A 17,725-nucleotide genomic window follows, 5' to 3' on the forward strand; every position below is an offset into this window, starting at 1 on the left:
GTTTAATCTATAAAAAATGCAAAAGATAAGACAGTTTGACAGGCAATTACCTTGCTGCTATTTTTCCACCAACAAGGTAATTCCCAAAGTGCTATAAGCATAAGCATCTCAACATGATGCGCAGTTTGTCCTTAAAAAATTTGAGGAAACTGGACAAGTGGAGGGAAAAAGAAGGAGGAGCAGCCCTAAAAGAAAACTATCTGTAGCTGATGAACAACATCTGAAAGTCACGAAGAGGAAAAAATCAGACACAGGACCTGACAGATGCATCTGAATGCTCTACTGATACACCTACTGTTCACTAAAGCCTCACCAGAAATGGTCTCAGTAGAAGGTTGGCTGTAAAGAAGCCATTATTATGGAAGGAAGCAGAGAGGAAAGGCTGAGGCATGCCACATTAGAGAAGAACTGGAAATCAGTGGCAACAGGTCAGATGGAGTGATGAGTCAAAATTTCTAATATTTGTTTCAAATATTTATCAGTATCTACAACAGAGATCAGCAGAGAGGTAAAACAATAAGCATCGAAAGCCATCTTTAAAAGGCAGTGGAGGCTTTGTCATGGTTTGGGGCTGCATTCCAACCAAAAGTACCATCTGATTTAGATTCACCGTGCAATACTATTGCATCTGATGGCAACACCGTCATTTTTCATCATGACAATGATCCCAAACACCCTCGGAATGGATACCTGGATAGAAAAACACACAATGGAACACTATTGTCTGTTCCTCGACACAAAGTTTGACCACCACAACCACAAGTTGACAATAGTGAGGTCATCATCTGGCCTCCTAAGAGCCCGGACCTCAACATTTTTGAAGCAGTGTGGGATCATCTTGAAAGACAACAGAACAAAGGCAGCCAACATCTAAAGAAGAGCTTTGAATGTCCTTCACCAGGTCTGGAGAACTATTCCTGAACACTACTTTAAGAAATTATAAGAAATCTGCCAAAGAGAGTTCAGGCAGTGCTGAAGAATAAAGGTGGTCAAACCAATTGTTGAAGAGCTTATTAGAATTGTACAGCAATGTTTTGCCTTGTATACTGTATTTCCATATGTGTTAGCATAGTTTTCAATAATTCACCTTCACCTATTTCCCATTTTCCCAGGTAAATATAAAAAATCAGACATGACTCAAGAGTGATGCATAGAACTGTATTTCAGCATGGAGTTTCATTACTTTCCTTCACAGCAGTCCTTCAGACAGATATCTCCCATGTTATTATGCTGGCTGAGTTGGCACAAGGATGAAGGTAACAGCTCAAAGCTTTTTAGTTGAGTGAGCTAATGTTTTGTTCCTGTCAAACGCTGTAAAGCAGCACCAGAACGGAGACTTCCATAATAGTGCTTTGTTATACAGCACTTACCAAATATACTTTCAGATCCCCACAGCAATACATTTACGACATATTGAGAATCTTCGCCAGCACAATATATCTTTTTTTTTCTTTTTTTTTTGCCTGTCCCATTTGGTTCTTTAGCCGTCAGAATTGTTGTCTGAAGACCAACAAGGATACCCAATGGATTTATTTTGCCAAATGGATCATCATGGCATTGCCGTATTGGTACATTTGATCGACCTTTGTTTTTATTATTTATTTTATTTTATTTTCAGTTGTTACAGACGGGACAAACATGAGTGAGGGATAGGAAAGGGAGAAAGAAAGAGGAAGGAAAAGAAAAACAGAAGGGGAGAGGGACAGTGAGAAAGGGAAAAAAAAATCTCCTGGATCACCTGTTGAGAGAAAAAGAATAGAAAACAAAGCAACATACTAAACACAACACCATCGCATTAATCTAGCTAAGTGTAAACAGCAGTAAATACTAAATATTGAATGTTGTTGTGCAGCACGCAGGACAGACAGCGCACAATGTGCTTTGAAGTAGCAGCCAAGAAAGGTGTGATTTAAGTCTACGAACAGTGAACACCCATGTGCACACCTGTGTGGATCAGCGCGCTTGTATTCAAATGGTTTCCCCATGTAATGGTCTGCAAGAGGATGTAGAGAGCCATAGCCCCGTCCCCCAGGGCATGAAGCAGGCATGAAGGAGATCCAGGCCCCAGACATCCAGAGGCCCCAGAGTGCGAGAGCCCAAGGAGGACCACTGGAGGGGCATCCGTGCCACCTTCATGGGAAGGGCTGAGGATCCCCAGACGAGGGGTCACCCAGTAGCCACCGAGCAGAAGCTAGAGGGGGCTGCACCGGCGTGCCCGCCGGCTCCACTGGCAGCCAGCTGTGCCAGAGTGAACCGAGCCGCAAGCCCAGAGGCTGGAGGCCCGAGGGCCAGCCGCGCCCCGGAAGAGGCCAGCACAATATATCAATGTCTGATCAATTTTGAGATTTGGGAGATTTCTGGCACAACTTCAACTACAAAGTTCTTGGAGTATCGACTAAAATCTAAAGAGGTGCGATCTCCAGTGGCAATTTTAACATGTATATAATACATTTCAGCTTGTGGGTTTCATAAAGCTCATTATAAGCTATTACAGAAAAAAATAGGTTAAATGTAGAGTAGAAAAAACTAAATGATTAATAATAGCTGTCTGATATACTGATCACAAATGAGACATTATTGGATAATAGACAGTCATGCTTCCCTGGCAATAGATGAATGAACTGGAGAAGTGCGACCTTTATGACAACCCCAATGAGGCCACAAGCTGAGGTCAGTCAAACAATAAACTTGTTCTATATACTTTTATACTTTTTGCTGAAGCTTTATTCTCTTTAATTTGGCCAATTGTTGATACTTTTCACCAAACCTTATTCTTCAAATCACCCAGGCACTCTTACCTCTATGAGGCCCAATGGTGATTTGAAAATCTGTCACTAAAACATTCATCCTGGTTGTTCCTTTGTTCGAATGGTCAAGAGCTATGACTTCTTCAAGAACTACTCTGAGATCTGTTATGTTTATTAATGTTTTTTAATCCACAGATTATCACCTGCAATTATCTGGAACAACAAGAGATAGTCCTCTGTGTGGGAGATTCACAATTCTCTTTGCTGGTTTTCATCTCAGTGTTTACAACTGATATCAGGACACACACTTTAAAAAGTTTGACTCAGATATAAAGCAATGTAAACATATTTAGTCTTAATAATAAGTCTTAATCTTGCACTTACATTGCTTATACATATACATTAGTGTCGAGCAGAGTTAAACAGTTTGTGCATGTAGATAGACTCTTTGTGACAGGAAACAATTGCACACACAAAACACACAAGCACATGCAGCAGAGCAGGATTAGCCCTGGCAGCATTTTGGTTGGAGCCTTATCTGAAGTAATGGTGGATGAGAGTCTTGATTCATTTTCCCCTCTCCTGTCACACTGAGGAGTTCTTTGCCTGAGGACAACACTTCTCGCATAATAACACCCTCAGTATCAAGAACACACTTGGGAGTCATCCTGCATGTTTAACACAAATATGCAGATTCTCACTAGTTATGATCTTATCATTTACAAATCCACATGCTTTATCATGTGTTTTCATCTTCAGCTTGCTCGTTGTTTTTGAAGCACATGCAATAATATATATATATATATATATATCTTACATAATGCAAACATGACAAGTACCATCGGCTCCTTGTAATGCTAACTGACAGATGAGAATAGAGCGCTTAGTTTTTTTCACCTTGAAAGGGCTCTCTTTTAATGTCATGTCATATTAGTTGATGTCACCTGGGACAGGGCGTTAATAATGGAGATGAATGGAACTGTCAGTGGAAGGGAACAGGTGTTTTATACTGACACGCAGGCACAGAGAGGAGAAGACAGTCGCGCTGAAGGAAAGGGATAAAGGCAACATGAACGGCTGCAGGCAAGTATACTGTATACACTTTAATTAGGCACTGGGAGAAAACAGATCATCTTGGGAAAGAGATACACGGCTACGTATTTACCAAGAGGAGTGTACCACTACACTCTCCTGCTGAATGTCAAAACCACAACTGAAGACCCTTCAGTTTGCTAGATGGAAATACAAAATTGGTTAAAAAAAAATCCACTAGAAACTAGCATTTTTTGGCATATTTTGGCAGCAATATTGGAAACAATTACAATGTACTTTAACCTACTTTGATGCTCCATTTTCTTTTTGCGGTAGTGGTCCAACAGGGCAAGCAGTGCTTGTCCAGTGAAATCCAAACCAGAAATTTCAATAAGGAGAAATTCATTGGAAAACATTGACTAGATTTATTGAAGTACAAAGCTTTTATCATATTATATTGATATAATTATATCCTATTTGGCAACTGGACTCTATGCTGAGGTAGCAGAGCAGAGCAGAGGAGGAAGCGGGAGAAGACCTGTGCAATCTAGATGCTTGTGGTAGTAGAAATGGAACAAGTGGAAGATTGATCTCTGATTGACGCAGTGGAGATGGGGAAGAGCTGTAGAAGAAGAATTGATTTTGACAGCATGGGAATAAGTGATTAAAATAATAGACTAAAACCCAAATAGCTTTGGATACAGGCAGGCAAGTGCATACAGATCTTTGTTGTTGAAAGTACGCACAAGTTTATCAATTTGAAAGTTCAAGCTTGTCAAGCTGAGAGGACAGCAGCTGTTTCTGGTTGTTGCACATGTGCATTGCAGATAAATCTCTCGTCTTTCACGGGAAATTTATGGAACAGTAGTGAACTAGACAAGCTACTGTTTGCTTTGCTTTCACTGCACTGAGATCAGTTGCTATTCTTTGCAATGTGTAGAAACAGAGCCAGTGTTAGCAAGTAAATGTGTTATCATCAAAGCCTGGAGGATAGAGATGGGACATCAAATGCAAATCCACTCTTCTGCAAAAGTCATCACATGCCATGGCTCTGGCTGTAACTTGAGCAAAAGCCACATAAACAGCTTGTCCTCGCTTGATTTTAAAGCAGTTTATAGATGAAAAGCTGCCCTTTTCCTTCTCCTTCTCCTCCTTTTGTGATAGCTATTATAGTTTTGCTTTTTTTAATTTCTATTTATTTTTATTTAATTTTACATTTTCAGTGCAGTTTAGTTTAAAGTCTAGGTTATACTCTGTTGTGAACACAGACACAGACAGATAGACCTCTGATAGTGGAATAGTCATTTTTATACTTCTTTGACATCCACTCGAGGTCTGCCGTCTGGGGACCAGGTCTAGTTGGTGCCCAAAAACAGGCAGGTGCACGAACATCCGCACGAACCATTATGCTAACCATCTGATAATGTAATTTTTATGTCACTGGGTCCTGAGTGGACCCTAGCAGACTCATAGACATGGAAAGCATAATCCCTGCTTAGTTCATTTTTATGATTCAAAAATGTATTACATGTAATAGTCATTAGTCATTAGTTTAGTTTTTCTCAAAGTAAACATTATCTTTTAAGTGAATTTATTCGCATTATCTAAGGTGAGGGTTTGGTATCTTTCCATGATTACTTTTCGATTTTTGGTTACTTTCCTAATCCAAACTCCAAATAAACTCTGTCAAACATTGTGAGCAGAAAAAGAGGAAATAAAAGTCAGACAGCTGGACAGAAAGGCAAAAAAAATAAATAAAAATAAAACTGACAAAAAATGATGACGGGCACATGGAGTGGCAGCAGCTGTTGAGATGTTGGATGTATCACTGACACCACACTGAGCTCAGATCAGAAGTGCAAAGTGAGAGGAATTTGGTGAGGAGAACGCGTGTGCGTGTATTTGTGTTCGGATGCGCCTGCTTGTGTCTATCAACGGCTGAGTGACTGAGTACAGCAACAGCTGTGACAGACCTCTCGAGCACAGCTTCACTGATATACGACACACATGAAGGCATGCACACACGACTTAGTCAGTCCTGTAGCAACAGCAAATCCAGGAGACGCTCTTCTAAAGCACAGTATTGGAGTTTGCATTCGTCTACTCTCTCTTTTTAAAAAAAAAAAAAAAAACCTCTTTTAAGGATTTTCTTCTAGACACTCTCTCTTTTGTTTTTGCTGAATCTAATCAAGGAGTTCTTCAAAAGAAGTGGTTGGAAATGGCTGTTTTGATGAGAACAAATCTCTTTTGATCATGACTGACACCAGAAATGTTGCAGAGTTCTTCTTCTTTCACTTTTCTCTACTTTGAAGGATATTCCTTCATTTCAGTCACAACAATGGTCTCCCAGAGCTTGACTCTTTAAGCGGATTGCTTTGTTTTGGGGGGATTTCAAGGCTGCAGAAATCCAGCACCTGGACTAAACTGATGTCCACAATTGGCTGTCGTTCCTATTGTGGTGTTTTTGTGGATGACTCACTCAGGTGTAATTTTCCAGTTTGCTAACGCTCGCCATGCTGGAGCACCCTCCATGTGTCCGGATTGACCCTGCCCCTTTCAGGCCTCAGCCAATCAGATGCAACATGGATAAGCCAGATATGCGTTTTGAGTTAGAGCGCCAAGCCTGTCAGAGTCTCAGACAAGGTGAGATACCTGTTTCTAGTCACGTTTCCAGTTCACGTACAGCACATGAACATTTTTAGAGCTGCACTCACACAACACATGAGGATTTGAAAATGTGTGTAGCTCAGTTTGATTGTATTAGTAGTTCTTTTTAAGTAAAGCAATTTTGTGAAAATGTACACTGAATATTTGTAGATATTACATCAACTGTTTTAAAAGTTTAGGCTTTCCAATCAAAGAATAGAGGTTTATTTTCTGGGCCGAGGTGTTAAAGGGATCAAATATTCTGCTAGTGGCTTGGTTACAGTTGGGGCACAGCCAGCCTGGGCACAGCACACGTCGCCTTGAGCAGATGAACCGAGCAACCTGTTGGCTGGAGGTCCCTGGGCCTTGAACCAAAGTATCTGGACAGAGAGGAGTGTGGACCAATTTAGACAAGGACAAACTCCAAGAGGCTTTAGTTTCTTTTCATTAAAAATTTAAAGGCATGTTATGGTGCATTGCCACAGTTTCAGTTATTGAAAAATATGCAATAACTAATAAATAGCAAAATAACAGCCGCAGCTATGCCTAGCAGAGACTGCCCATGCATCCTTTCACCACATCGCTTCTCACGTTTTCCCATCAGACCGAGTGTGCACAACCTTTTAAGCTGTCCTTACACTTTATGTACTTGTGTGCGAGTTGGCAGTTTACAGTAATGTTCCTCTTAATTCACAGGGCGGCCTAGAGGGATTGGGTTTCGAGTGGTTACAGCATGGTCGGAAATAGAAAACTTGTGGGGCGGAGGAGAGAGGGGAGACACAGAGGCAGACCACAGGTTGGGGGCAGACAAGACAATCTGAACTGCCCACTACATCATGTTTACCATATAGAAGACTCCTTAGGAAACAAGAAAAGACTGATGGATAAATACACACTGTAACTGACTGTCTCTCCACAACTTTGAAATAGAAAAGGTGGTCCACAAATCCATGCACATTCAATTTAATGTAGAAAGCACTCTGAGTGAACTGTTCACACAGAAGTGAACCAGATGTGATACATCGGCTAGTCATTATCACTGTCACACATGCAAAGCGGTCATATATGTGAAAATAATTGTATTATTGTTATACATATTTGACAACCTCCTGTACTTGTACCTCTGTGTCCTTAATGAGTGTTTTGGACACCTCATCATGCATCAATTAAGATGTGAATTGATGATCATTAAACAGGTTCTGTCAGGGAGGAGTTGGATCCAAGATGCAGGATTCAAAGGACAGAAAGTAAAAGCAGCTTTAATGCTGAGCCTGAACAAAGCACACAATATCAAAGACCAGAAACGAGGAAACCAAAGCTACAAATCATCTAAGAACCCACACTGGCAGGGAGGACACAGCCATGAGGAAGAATGTGACAAGGGTTAAGGATATACTGAGACAATATATATAAACACAGAGGATAATGAGGGAACAGCCAACAGCTGAAACTAATTACAGGTTACAAGACAGGGGAAATTGAGCTAAATACAAAGCAGAAGAGATGTGAGACCGCCAAAATAAAACAGGAAATAACAGTGCACGGGAACTGAAACACAGATAAGACAGAAGGGTAAACAACCACAGAGACAGACTGTCTTTACAAAAATGCATGGGGAGCACAGGAGGAGTATGATTACAGAAAAAACATAGAATACAAGCAAAGTAGAACCAAGAGAACAAAACTAAGAAGACGTGAAGATACAAATAGTAAAAAACAAAAGAATTACAGCTATAATGAGAACCAAAACCTGGAATAACCATCTCAAACTCAGTATATTCAATAAATAAGAATTCAAAAGTCCAAACACAGAAGATACCGGGTCAAAGACCTAGGATCATGACCACTTCTGAGTTTTTCCAAGGATACCCTAGTAAGCTGTACAGGAGATCAGCCTCACAAATTTCTGATAAACACTCAGTCTTATTGTTCTGGAAGAAGAGGTTTGTGACAGATGAAAATAAGTTGTAGCATATGAAAGGTCTTGTTTTACCTACATTTTGATACCAGGCTCGTCTTCTAGCAGTGATGCCTTCTGTGTAAAAACGTTTTTTTTTAATATGCTCACGTAACTGGCTTATGGAGTGGCTATGAAATGGAGAAATAACACTGGTGTTCATATTATGTTGCTCAAACAACTTTAAGTCATGAAGAAATCTCTTAGGCTCAGTGCAGTCTTTGCAATTTGTTGCTTCATTGCCTGTTCAGCTTGTGACAATTTTAGTTTCGGATAATGCAATTCAATTCACCAAAAAACAGTCGCCTGAATGCTTTGTATTGTAAGGTAAAGACCCTACAATAAAACAGAGAAAACCTCAACAGTCTAATAACCCCCTTTGACATAGATCCCATGTTTCATTTTACTCAATGAGCTCAATGGGCTCTTTTGCATGGTCAAATTGCACAAAGTGCTGTGTGCATAAACTGTTTATGACTAGGCTAAAGCGAGACTTCCTCTTATTCCAAACATAGATTCTTTCTCAATACATACAGTAGCATCACTTTGCAAATGTAAGTGTTTGTCAATGTGTGTGTTTATGTGTTGATGTGTGATTACACTATGCCACCATAAGTGGAGATTAAAATGTGCATTTGCACTGCAATGTATGTTTGCGTGCGTATGCAAATATTATGCATGCTTGTAATGAGTATCTGTGTTAGTGTTTGCTTAGTGTGGCTGCCCATGTTTCCCTGCAGGAGCCAGTTAAATCTTTCCTGCTGCCAAGGGGAGAAACTGCACCATCCATGTCAGCCAAGTCCTCATCACAGAAATCAAAGTGATATGAATGTTTTTGTAGGTCGCTCATAAGGACTATCTGTAGATTCTAATGGGCCACAGTAACACAGCATGGTCCCATTTTTTCCAACTCAGGGAAGAAAATGTAGGCCACACTCAAATTTCTGAAAACATTCAGCTTGTCCTTATTAAGTAAGACTTTTACAGGTATAAAGACAGAAGACATGAACCTGAAAACCTGAAAATGTATAAGGAAGACCGGAGATTTAAGAGATAGATGTGGAAGTTTCGATTCGGGTTTAGAAAAGACTTGAAATCTGATAATATCCAAATCTTGTTCATTACAGTACATACAGTGCAAAAATCTTGACTCGCCCCTCATTTCTTTATATATTGTTTCCAGTGAATTTCTTGTCATTTTGTCATTGTGCAAGTGGTCTTTAGTAATAGTTCTATAGGTTTTCTGAAAGTCTTTCAAAGTTTTTCTTTGAACATTGGCAGTGTGGGATCACTTTGACAGAGAATGGAACAAAGGCAGCCAACATCCAAAGACCTGTGAATGTCCTTCAAGAAGCCTGGAGAACTATTCATGAGGAATTCTTAAAGAAATGACAAGAAAGTTACCTAAGACATTGTTGAAGAACAAAGGTGGTTGTACAAAATATTGACTTTCTGGCTTGTTAAAATTGTACAAACTTTTGCCTTATGTGCCATATTTCCAGTTTGTACATGTTTTAAAAAAGTAGCTTAACCTAATTGAAATGAGGGGTAGATGTTTGCATAGTACTGTATTACAATTAGTGGTTTCAGTGTTTTCTGTGCAGCATTTCATCTATTTTAACCTATTAAGCCCCAACGCCCCGGATACGAGGGCAAAAGGCAGGAGATCGCATTTGGGGTTAGGCGTTGGGGCTTAAGAGGTTAACCTGATTTCAGTTCTCTAACAAACTGGGCAATAATATGTCTATTATTTATCATATGGAAGCAATTAACTCATACTCCTAAGGTTTTGAATGTAGTTTTCTGAAATTATGGGCCCTTTGTTAGTCATTGGTGCTACTTTCGGTCATTACACAAATGTACTGTTTATAAAGTGGGGGAAACCTGCAGTCAGGTGAGACTGAAGAAGTCACTTGGATGAGAAAGGAAAAGTTTCTTCCTCTATAAACACTATGACCAGATGAACCAACTTTCTGTGACCCCCACTATTATTTGGTTAAATGTCCCTTGGCAAGTTTCACTTCGGCCAGCTTCTTTTGGTTGCCACCAAAAAGCTTCTGGCTTGAGACTGTCTGGATATTTGACCATTCCTCGTGAAGAAATTGGTAGTTGAAGTTAGTGTAAATTGGATGGTCTCTTTGCATGGACCTGGCTTTTAAAGAATAGTGCACAAATTTTAATAGGTTTGAACTTGGGGATTTCGGAAACCTATTCCAGAAAATGGAATGGTCAGTCTAAATGTTAGCCTGCTTTATTCAATAATCTTTATGGTCAGACGGGTCACAGTTGAATGCCCCAACAGGATAAAGATCCCAAAGATTCAGCAAAACTGGTTTTGGAATAGCTGAAGGGTAACATTAAGCTTCTGAAACTGGCTTCTGAAAGCTCCACCCTTAAGTCTTTTGAAAATTTGTTGCCCATCATTCAAAAATAAATCTTAACCAGGAAACCAACCAATTTAAATGAACTAACTATTTTGTCAAGAAAAAGTGGTACGATGTCCAGCCCAAAGTTTATTGATGGCTACCATAGGGTTCTGGTTGAAGTGGTACATGCTGAGGGACATTTAACCAAATATTAATGGTGGTGCATGTACATTTGAGTCTATATGTATACTTTTGACCCCGTGTAGAGAAAATCCATAATAAATTCAAACTTTTTTTATACCCAATTCTTGTTTTTTAACATCGTGTCCATAGTCAGTTCCCCCCTGGAAAAAACAGTTCGAAGACAGCCCAAAATTATCACGACATTTAACCAAACTGTATTTCTGCATTAGTTTATTTCTTTTACTTGTCTAAAATTGACGAAGTGCTGATCAAGCATACCCACATGGGGTCTTAGCCCATGGTGGAGGAATACTCTGATGAGGAAAGATGAGCTACAGTTTCAATGTCACTGGGGTGATCAGCTTCAGCCCAGAAAGTACAGCAGTAAATTTTCACTTTATGGATATGTCCTTTCAAACTACTGATCAGACATTATGGCTCAGCACTGAGTACTGGATTTGTACTTACTGTAGAAGGTTAAATTTAAACATTTAATAGAACCTATTTAGGAAAATGAGAACAAAATGTGACCAGGCAAAAAACAAAAAGAAAGAATATTATAACACAACTATTCTGTTGTGCATTTCCTCACTTTGTCATAAGATTTTCCCCAAAAACTATCAAAAGCATATGCACGCGCTTCATTTGTGTTAAAAGAAACAAGCTAAACATAAATGTCTGGCTTTGCTACATGGGAACCAAAACCTGCAGCTGAGACCAAAAGTTATTTATTAATCCCACTCAATCACCACATCACATTGTCATATTGCCTGATCTGCTCTGAAAAGACCTGTGATTGTAGGTGAAGTTATTTCTTATTGGAAGTCACAACTTATAACACACTGTGCAACACCTCAGCCACACTTCTATGTGGCAACTGTGTGTACTAATACTGTGGATGCAGAAAGTCAGAGTGCGTGAAAAAGACCTTCACACTCAAAACGTTTCCAGGTACTGCATTTTACTGCAACTCACTGCTCAGATCAAAGTGCTGAGGTACAGAAAATCCTTTCCTGCCAGTCCATATTTTCATATCATCTTGAAGTTCAGCCCTCAAAATGTTTTGCAGATATAAATAAAGTTGTGTGAACAAATCAATAATTTATAAAATACAATCAAACAAGCATCAAGTTCAATCCAGGCGCTCTCAAAATGAGCAGTCTGCTGTCTTTTTTTTCTCACACTCTGTGGGATCTTGTAATGTCACGAATGTGCGACTGTGGGCTGCCATTTCATCAAAAACGTGAAACAGGAAACTGCCAGTACGTGTGTTCATGTGTGTGTCTGACTTCCCTTTGTAGTGTGTTACATAACCTTTGTGCATCCGATCATAAAAGATCACAATTTTTGTAGCAGCTAATAGTGTAGACAGAAAAGTCCTCATAGAGTAACTTGGATATATCACGGCAGCATAACTGCTTCAATCTACTGCTTTCATTTTGCTCGTGGGCATTTGCTTAGTAATGTCTCTACCTTTGTGGCGTTCGGTGGGTGAGAACTGAGATAAACATGCATACACACTCAGTCTGATGATGTTTTCCATTCATTCTGCCGCTACTGACTTGCATCTTGGTGTTCAGTTCTTCAGCTGAAGTTGCAGCAGAGAAGGAGCAGAGAGGAGCTCGTCAGCCAGGGGATCATGCCACGTAAGTTACAACAAAACACTTTTAAGAAATATTTTGATATGAACTGTAAATAAACTCTTACAATAACCTTGCTAGTAGATACAACCGGCACATCTAGTACTGCGCCAAAGTTTTGGGTCCCACCGTATGGTTTTTTATATTTTGCTGCCAAAGAGCCAGACTTTGTTGTATTTTTTTTATTTGTCCTTTTGAAAGCTCAAAGTTTTTCTTTGGACACTGGCTGCTTTTTCACAGATTTTCAGTCCATTCCCTGTATCTCGCCATTTTCAGTAGAATGCTTTTTGCTTGTTTGCTTGTTTGCTTGTTTGTTAAGCCACTAAACACTGACCAAGCACTTAACTTAATAGATAAACCAGAGTTGTGTCTACACATAAGGGGCAACTTATCAAAGAAGTCATTTTAACTTAAATAGACTGTTTGTTACTGGCAGACTATCACAAGAACATCTATTTTGTTCCCATTTTTTCAGTTGAATTTATCCAAAATGTCAAACGTAGCAAATTTTGATACAAATAAAACTGAATTTCACATCAAAAAAGGCAATTCTGAAAGAGTTATTTGTTAGTTATTTGTCATGACATATAACAGCATGATGTACAGAGTCTGAACAGTATCTGAATGTCATCTCCTAAGAAATAGGAAAAACTCCAGTAACACAGGACCTTTAAAATTTTCTGAAATTGTCATCAACACATACTGATGAGGTCAGGAGAGAAGTACAACCATGAGTATCTACAGCCGTCTGTACAACACTCTGTCATGGTTTGGGGATGCATTTTAGTGAGTGTTGTTGTGGATCTTGTCAAAATTGATGGAATTATGTACACAGAATTATGATTAGATTTTGACTGACCATGCAACACCATCTGGAATGATGAAAAAGATGAAAAAGATCCCAAACACACTACCAATGCAGTAAAAGGATAGAAAAAGAGACTTGCACAGCCAGATTGGGTAGCTGGACCACAAAGGTGCAAAAGTAAGAAGAGAAAACAATATACAACAAGGGTGGAAATATATATATAAGTGAAAAACACACAGTGGAACACTATCAGTCATGGATTGGCCTTCCCTGGACCTCAACATTATTGAAGCACTGTGGGGTCTTCTTGACAGAGATCAGCACAAACAGCAGAACCACCCAAAGCTTTGAAGTCTGGGGAACTATTCCTGAAGGCTACTTAAAGAAATGACAAGAAAGCTGCCTAAGAGAGATCAGAGTGAAGACTAAAGGTGGTCATACCAAATATTGACTTTCAAGCTTTTTAGAATTGTACAAACTCTATCTTACCTTATTGCCCACTTTATTTCCATGTATGTGTGCATGTTTCAGTAAACTGCTGCGCCTCTTTGCCATTTCCCTATTAAAATATAAAGACGTGATTCAAGACTTCTGCATGGTATTACACTCATTTATTCATTGGTCCATTAGATTCACTAAAGGTATGACATAACATTTAAGCGTGTAGCAGATATTATTTTATCTGAAAGGTCATTTATTAAATTTAAAAAAAAAAAAGGGATTTAAATTTTTGTTAAAAAATTAATTAATGGCAAATCACGAAAAATAAAGAAAATTATGTGTTTTTTGCTACAAAAGAAGGACTAGTTTTGTCTATAAGATGACGCAAAAGGAATCAGAATCAAATTATCTTTATTAAGTGGAGTCCCTGCGGTGTCAGGAGAAAAAGGTTTTAAAATAATTACAAAAGAATAGTATAAAAAAAGAGGAATAAAATAGTTTTTCAGTTATAATGAAAAGAATCTTATTGCACATAAACACTATTGCAAAGGATGTTACAGGCTGTCATCCATTGCACAGTATTCGTCAGGTTGTATTGGAAGTGATTACTTGTAATTCAAAGCCCTAACAACTATAGGGGAGAACTGCAATGTTCCAAAAAATAGTAATGTCAAAGTATCTTACTGTATATTTTACAGTTTTGTACTGTCTTTCTAGAATATCATTAAATTTACATAAGTAGACTGTGATTTTACATGTCCAAGGTAAAATAACATAACATCACTGTAAATATAATAAAACACAATTTACTTGTTTTTTAAATATATTTTTTTGTACATATGCATATTTAGATTGTAAAAATACATTCAGAAATGTATCATGATTTCACAAATATTTGTCTGTTATTTGAAAGATCGGACTGTTGAATTCAAATGTAATGCTATGGAAAAGTATAGCCCCGGCTCGGACACTCTCGGTATTGTGTCCGTGGTCAAGACTCTTCACCTAGTGGTGATGGCCAGAGGGGCTGATGGTGCGATATGGCAGCCTCGCCTCTGTCAGTCTGTCCCAGGGCATGCAATCCATTATTATTTAAACCAACTGTTAACTGTATATTTCTGTACATTTACGTATTATGATTCATATTGCCACATTCATTGACCTTGTTTATAGGTAATTTCATTGTTTGATCAAGTTAAAATGTTCCTAATTTAATGTCTAAAAGCACTTGGAAAAGGCAGAATCCCATGTAACATTAGCGCAACAAACTTTATTGTCATTACTGGAAATAACTGTATTTTTATGAGGAAGTTATTTTCTGTTATGTTACGGTAGTATTTTGGTGCCCCAGCTGCCGGAATATTACCGTTTTTTAAAGATGTTTTTTTTAACAGTGTGGCTATTGCTGATGGCAGCAGTTTGTAGAGATTATGAGCAGGGTGTGGGGAGTCTTTTATGATATTTCCTGCTTTCCTGAGACAATGAGAGCAGTGCAGTTCATCTAGAGGGGGTAAAAAACAGAAAGTGATCCCTTGGGCAATCTTTACAATCACACACAGAGGCGGTAGCATAGGATGCTCTCTATTGAGCAATGATAGAAGTCCCTGCACCACACTGTCAGTCGCTCCACTTTGTCCCTGTAGGCAGACTCATCCCCCCCATATGTTATAAAAAGCTTGTGCCATGTGTTGCAGTTTGCTTCTTTTTCAAATGCTTATGTTTGAGGATTGCATATAGGCTCATACAAAAAACATGAAAGCAGCACAAGAACCTTTAACATATAAGTCAAGTAACACGCAACATTGAACAGAGAAAGATGCATTTCATTAGTTGATGCAAGTTAGTAATGAAATGAAAACAGAAGCATCTGAGTGCAGTCTGCCGTGCCATTTTAGGTTTATTCTAAAGAGATTTAGATTGCAGTTAAAAGGTGTCATTGTCTCCTTTCAGTCTTTACAGTGAGCTACTCAAGATCATACTGCAGCTGCCATCATGCATATCCGTAGCTGCTTCTTATCAGATTGTGAGAGTTCCCCATCTGCCATCCAAGTTAGCTGCAACTTTTGGCTCGGTTTTTAAAAACAGGCACTTCTTTTCTGTTTGGTTTGTAGAGTCTTCATTATTCTGTTAAATGGACAATTTCCCTTTAATGCTACTTTAGGGAGCATAATATGTTGTTCAGCGCATGCATTAATGCAAGTATGTAATGCACAAAGTTCTGAATGCTTTACAAACTGGTACTATTAATGGTGTTTTTTTTATGCTCAGTGTGGCTAACTTTAGCTTTCCCCACATTTTATTTTCTTCAGAAAATGAGGCTCAGTCTTCCTCTGACAATGAGTCTCACAGTAGGTCTATAAGCAGTCTGACACAGGAAGTGTGAGACAGTGTGTTGTGTGTCTTATCTGCTAATGATTCTAATATTTACCTTCTCATTTGGTAGATGTTTAAACTGGGAGCCTGAAAACTATTCATATGGACTCTGTATGCAAGCGCTTTACTGCTGCTGAATGTATTCGCCATCACAAATATGCATTTACTATTTTCATTATTATATTATCCATTTCATTTATTGGCAGCACTTCGTCCGCACTACGCTCGTCGTGGTCATGTTAAGTGTGACCACAGGAGTCATCACAGTTCTTATCTGCTTCCACTTTCCTGCCGAATGTTTGAAAAAAAAAAACTGACATGGACATCAAAGATGAATGTTATGTGCATATGTTTTAATTCAGTTATCCCATGTCTCTCTTTGCTTCTTAACAAAAGGTGTGTAGCTTTGTTAGTTTTTTGCAGAAGTATTCAGGAACGTTGCAGTTGAGCCAGGGTATAGACCGATTAACCCTGCACAAAATCAACTAGTTCTTTGTTTGAGAAAGCACCTGAAAGTTAGTTTTGTCACGTAAAAGCTGTATTGCAGCGCTCTTGAACTCTGTGGTGTGCTTGCTGTTGTCATGTTCTAATTGACTAGATTTATGTGGTGCCTGGGAACAACCTTTAAGAGAAAAAGAAACTCATAAGTCAGCCATGTTTTGCAATAATGAGCATGCAAAACAGCATTGCATCTGCTTAATATGATGTGGTTACATATGTCATTTATTGTTCCTACATGTTAGTGACTTCATGACCGCAAGATGAGTATATATAGAGAGCCAGTACAACAGACCAGTCTTTCTCCCTGGACCATTCGGCCCAGTATGCACTGCACTTCGCTTTAAGCCTCTTTCTAACCTTAGTAAGGTAAAAACCATGCTACAGCCATGTTGTTCTTGTGGGGAAACTTGACACAGCACTCAGTGTGATACCTCACCTAGTTTGTAATTTTTACACTTCTCAGAAAAAACACTAAAAATAGTTTGTGAGTTCACACTAACCTACATGTGATCAGGCTGAGTTAAACAAAGGAGGCGGGGACCTTATTTATTTCTAAAGAATTGTTAACACAGTCAATATAATGAGCAAAAACACAAGAAAGAGACTGAAAGCATTAATTAGTAAACCTGCCCTAGTTGCACGGAATTGCAATATTTACTTTTGCAGATGCTCCTCCACTGATTATGAGCTCTGTAAATATCTGAGTATTGCATGTATACTTGGTGCAGTATTTGAAAATGTATCAAACTTTACACAGCTGACCTGCAGGACAGCTAAAGACATTAAAGAGGAAGTGCTAGACAGCAGGAGACTGAACAGTTGCTGTCAGAGGAAGTGATGTTGTTCAATGTTAAAATGTTTAAAGATTGTTGCTTAGCTCTAGCAGGGTGGTAAGGAACCACTCGTGCACATAATTTCTCTCTGACCCCATCTCAGCACTCTGTGTTTCCTCCTCGTCTTTTGCCCTTTGGTCTGTTGTTCCATTTTTCTTCCAGCTGCCTCCTCTCATTTGTCATCTCTCCCCATCTTCT

General features: G+C 38.9%; 1 protein-coding gene across 2 annotated transcripts in view; it reads left to right on the forward strand.

Annotated features, from left to right (window-relative positions):
• The first annotated feature begins 5,787 nt into the window (after window positions 1-5,787).
• Window positions 5,788-17,725, forward strand: part of LOC102795390 (myocardin-related transcription factor A-like) — a 32,910-nt gene continuing 20,972 nt past the window's right edge. For both annotated transcript variants that reach the window (XM_035910830.2, XM_087839662.1), the window contains exons 1-2: window positions 5,788-6,422; window positions 12,512-12,577. In XM_035910830.2, the coding sequence (XP_035766723.1) occupies window positions 6,293-6,422; window positions 12,512-12,577 (196 nt within the window). In that variant the 5' untranslated portion in view covers window positions 5,788-6,292. The remainder of the gene's footprint in view (window positions 6,423-12,511; window positions 12,578-17,725) is intronic.

Source organism: Neolamprologus brichardi, chromosome 4 (assembly GCF_056152115.1).
Source record: "Neolamprologus brichardi isolate AB-2024 chromosome 4, ASM5615211v1, whole genome shotgun sequence".
Classification (NCBI taxonomy): Eukaryota; Metazoa; Chordata; class Actinopteri; order Cichliformes; family Cichlidae; genus Neolamprologus; species Neolamprologus brichardi.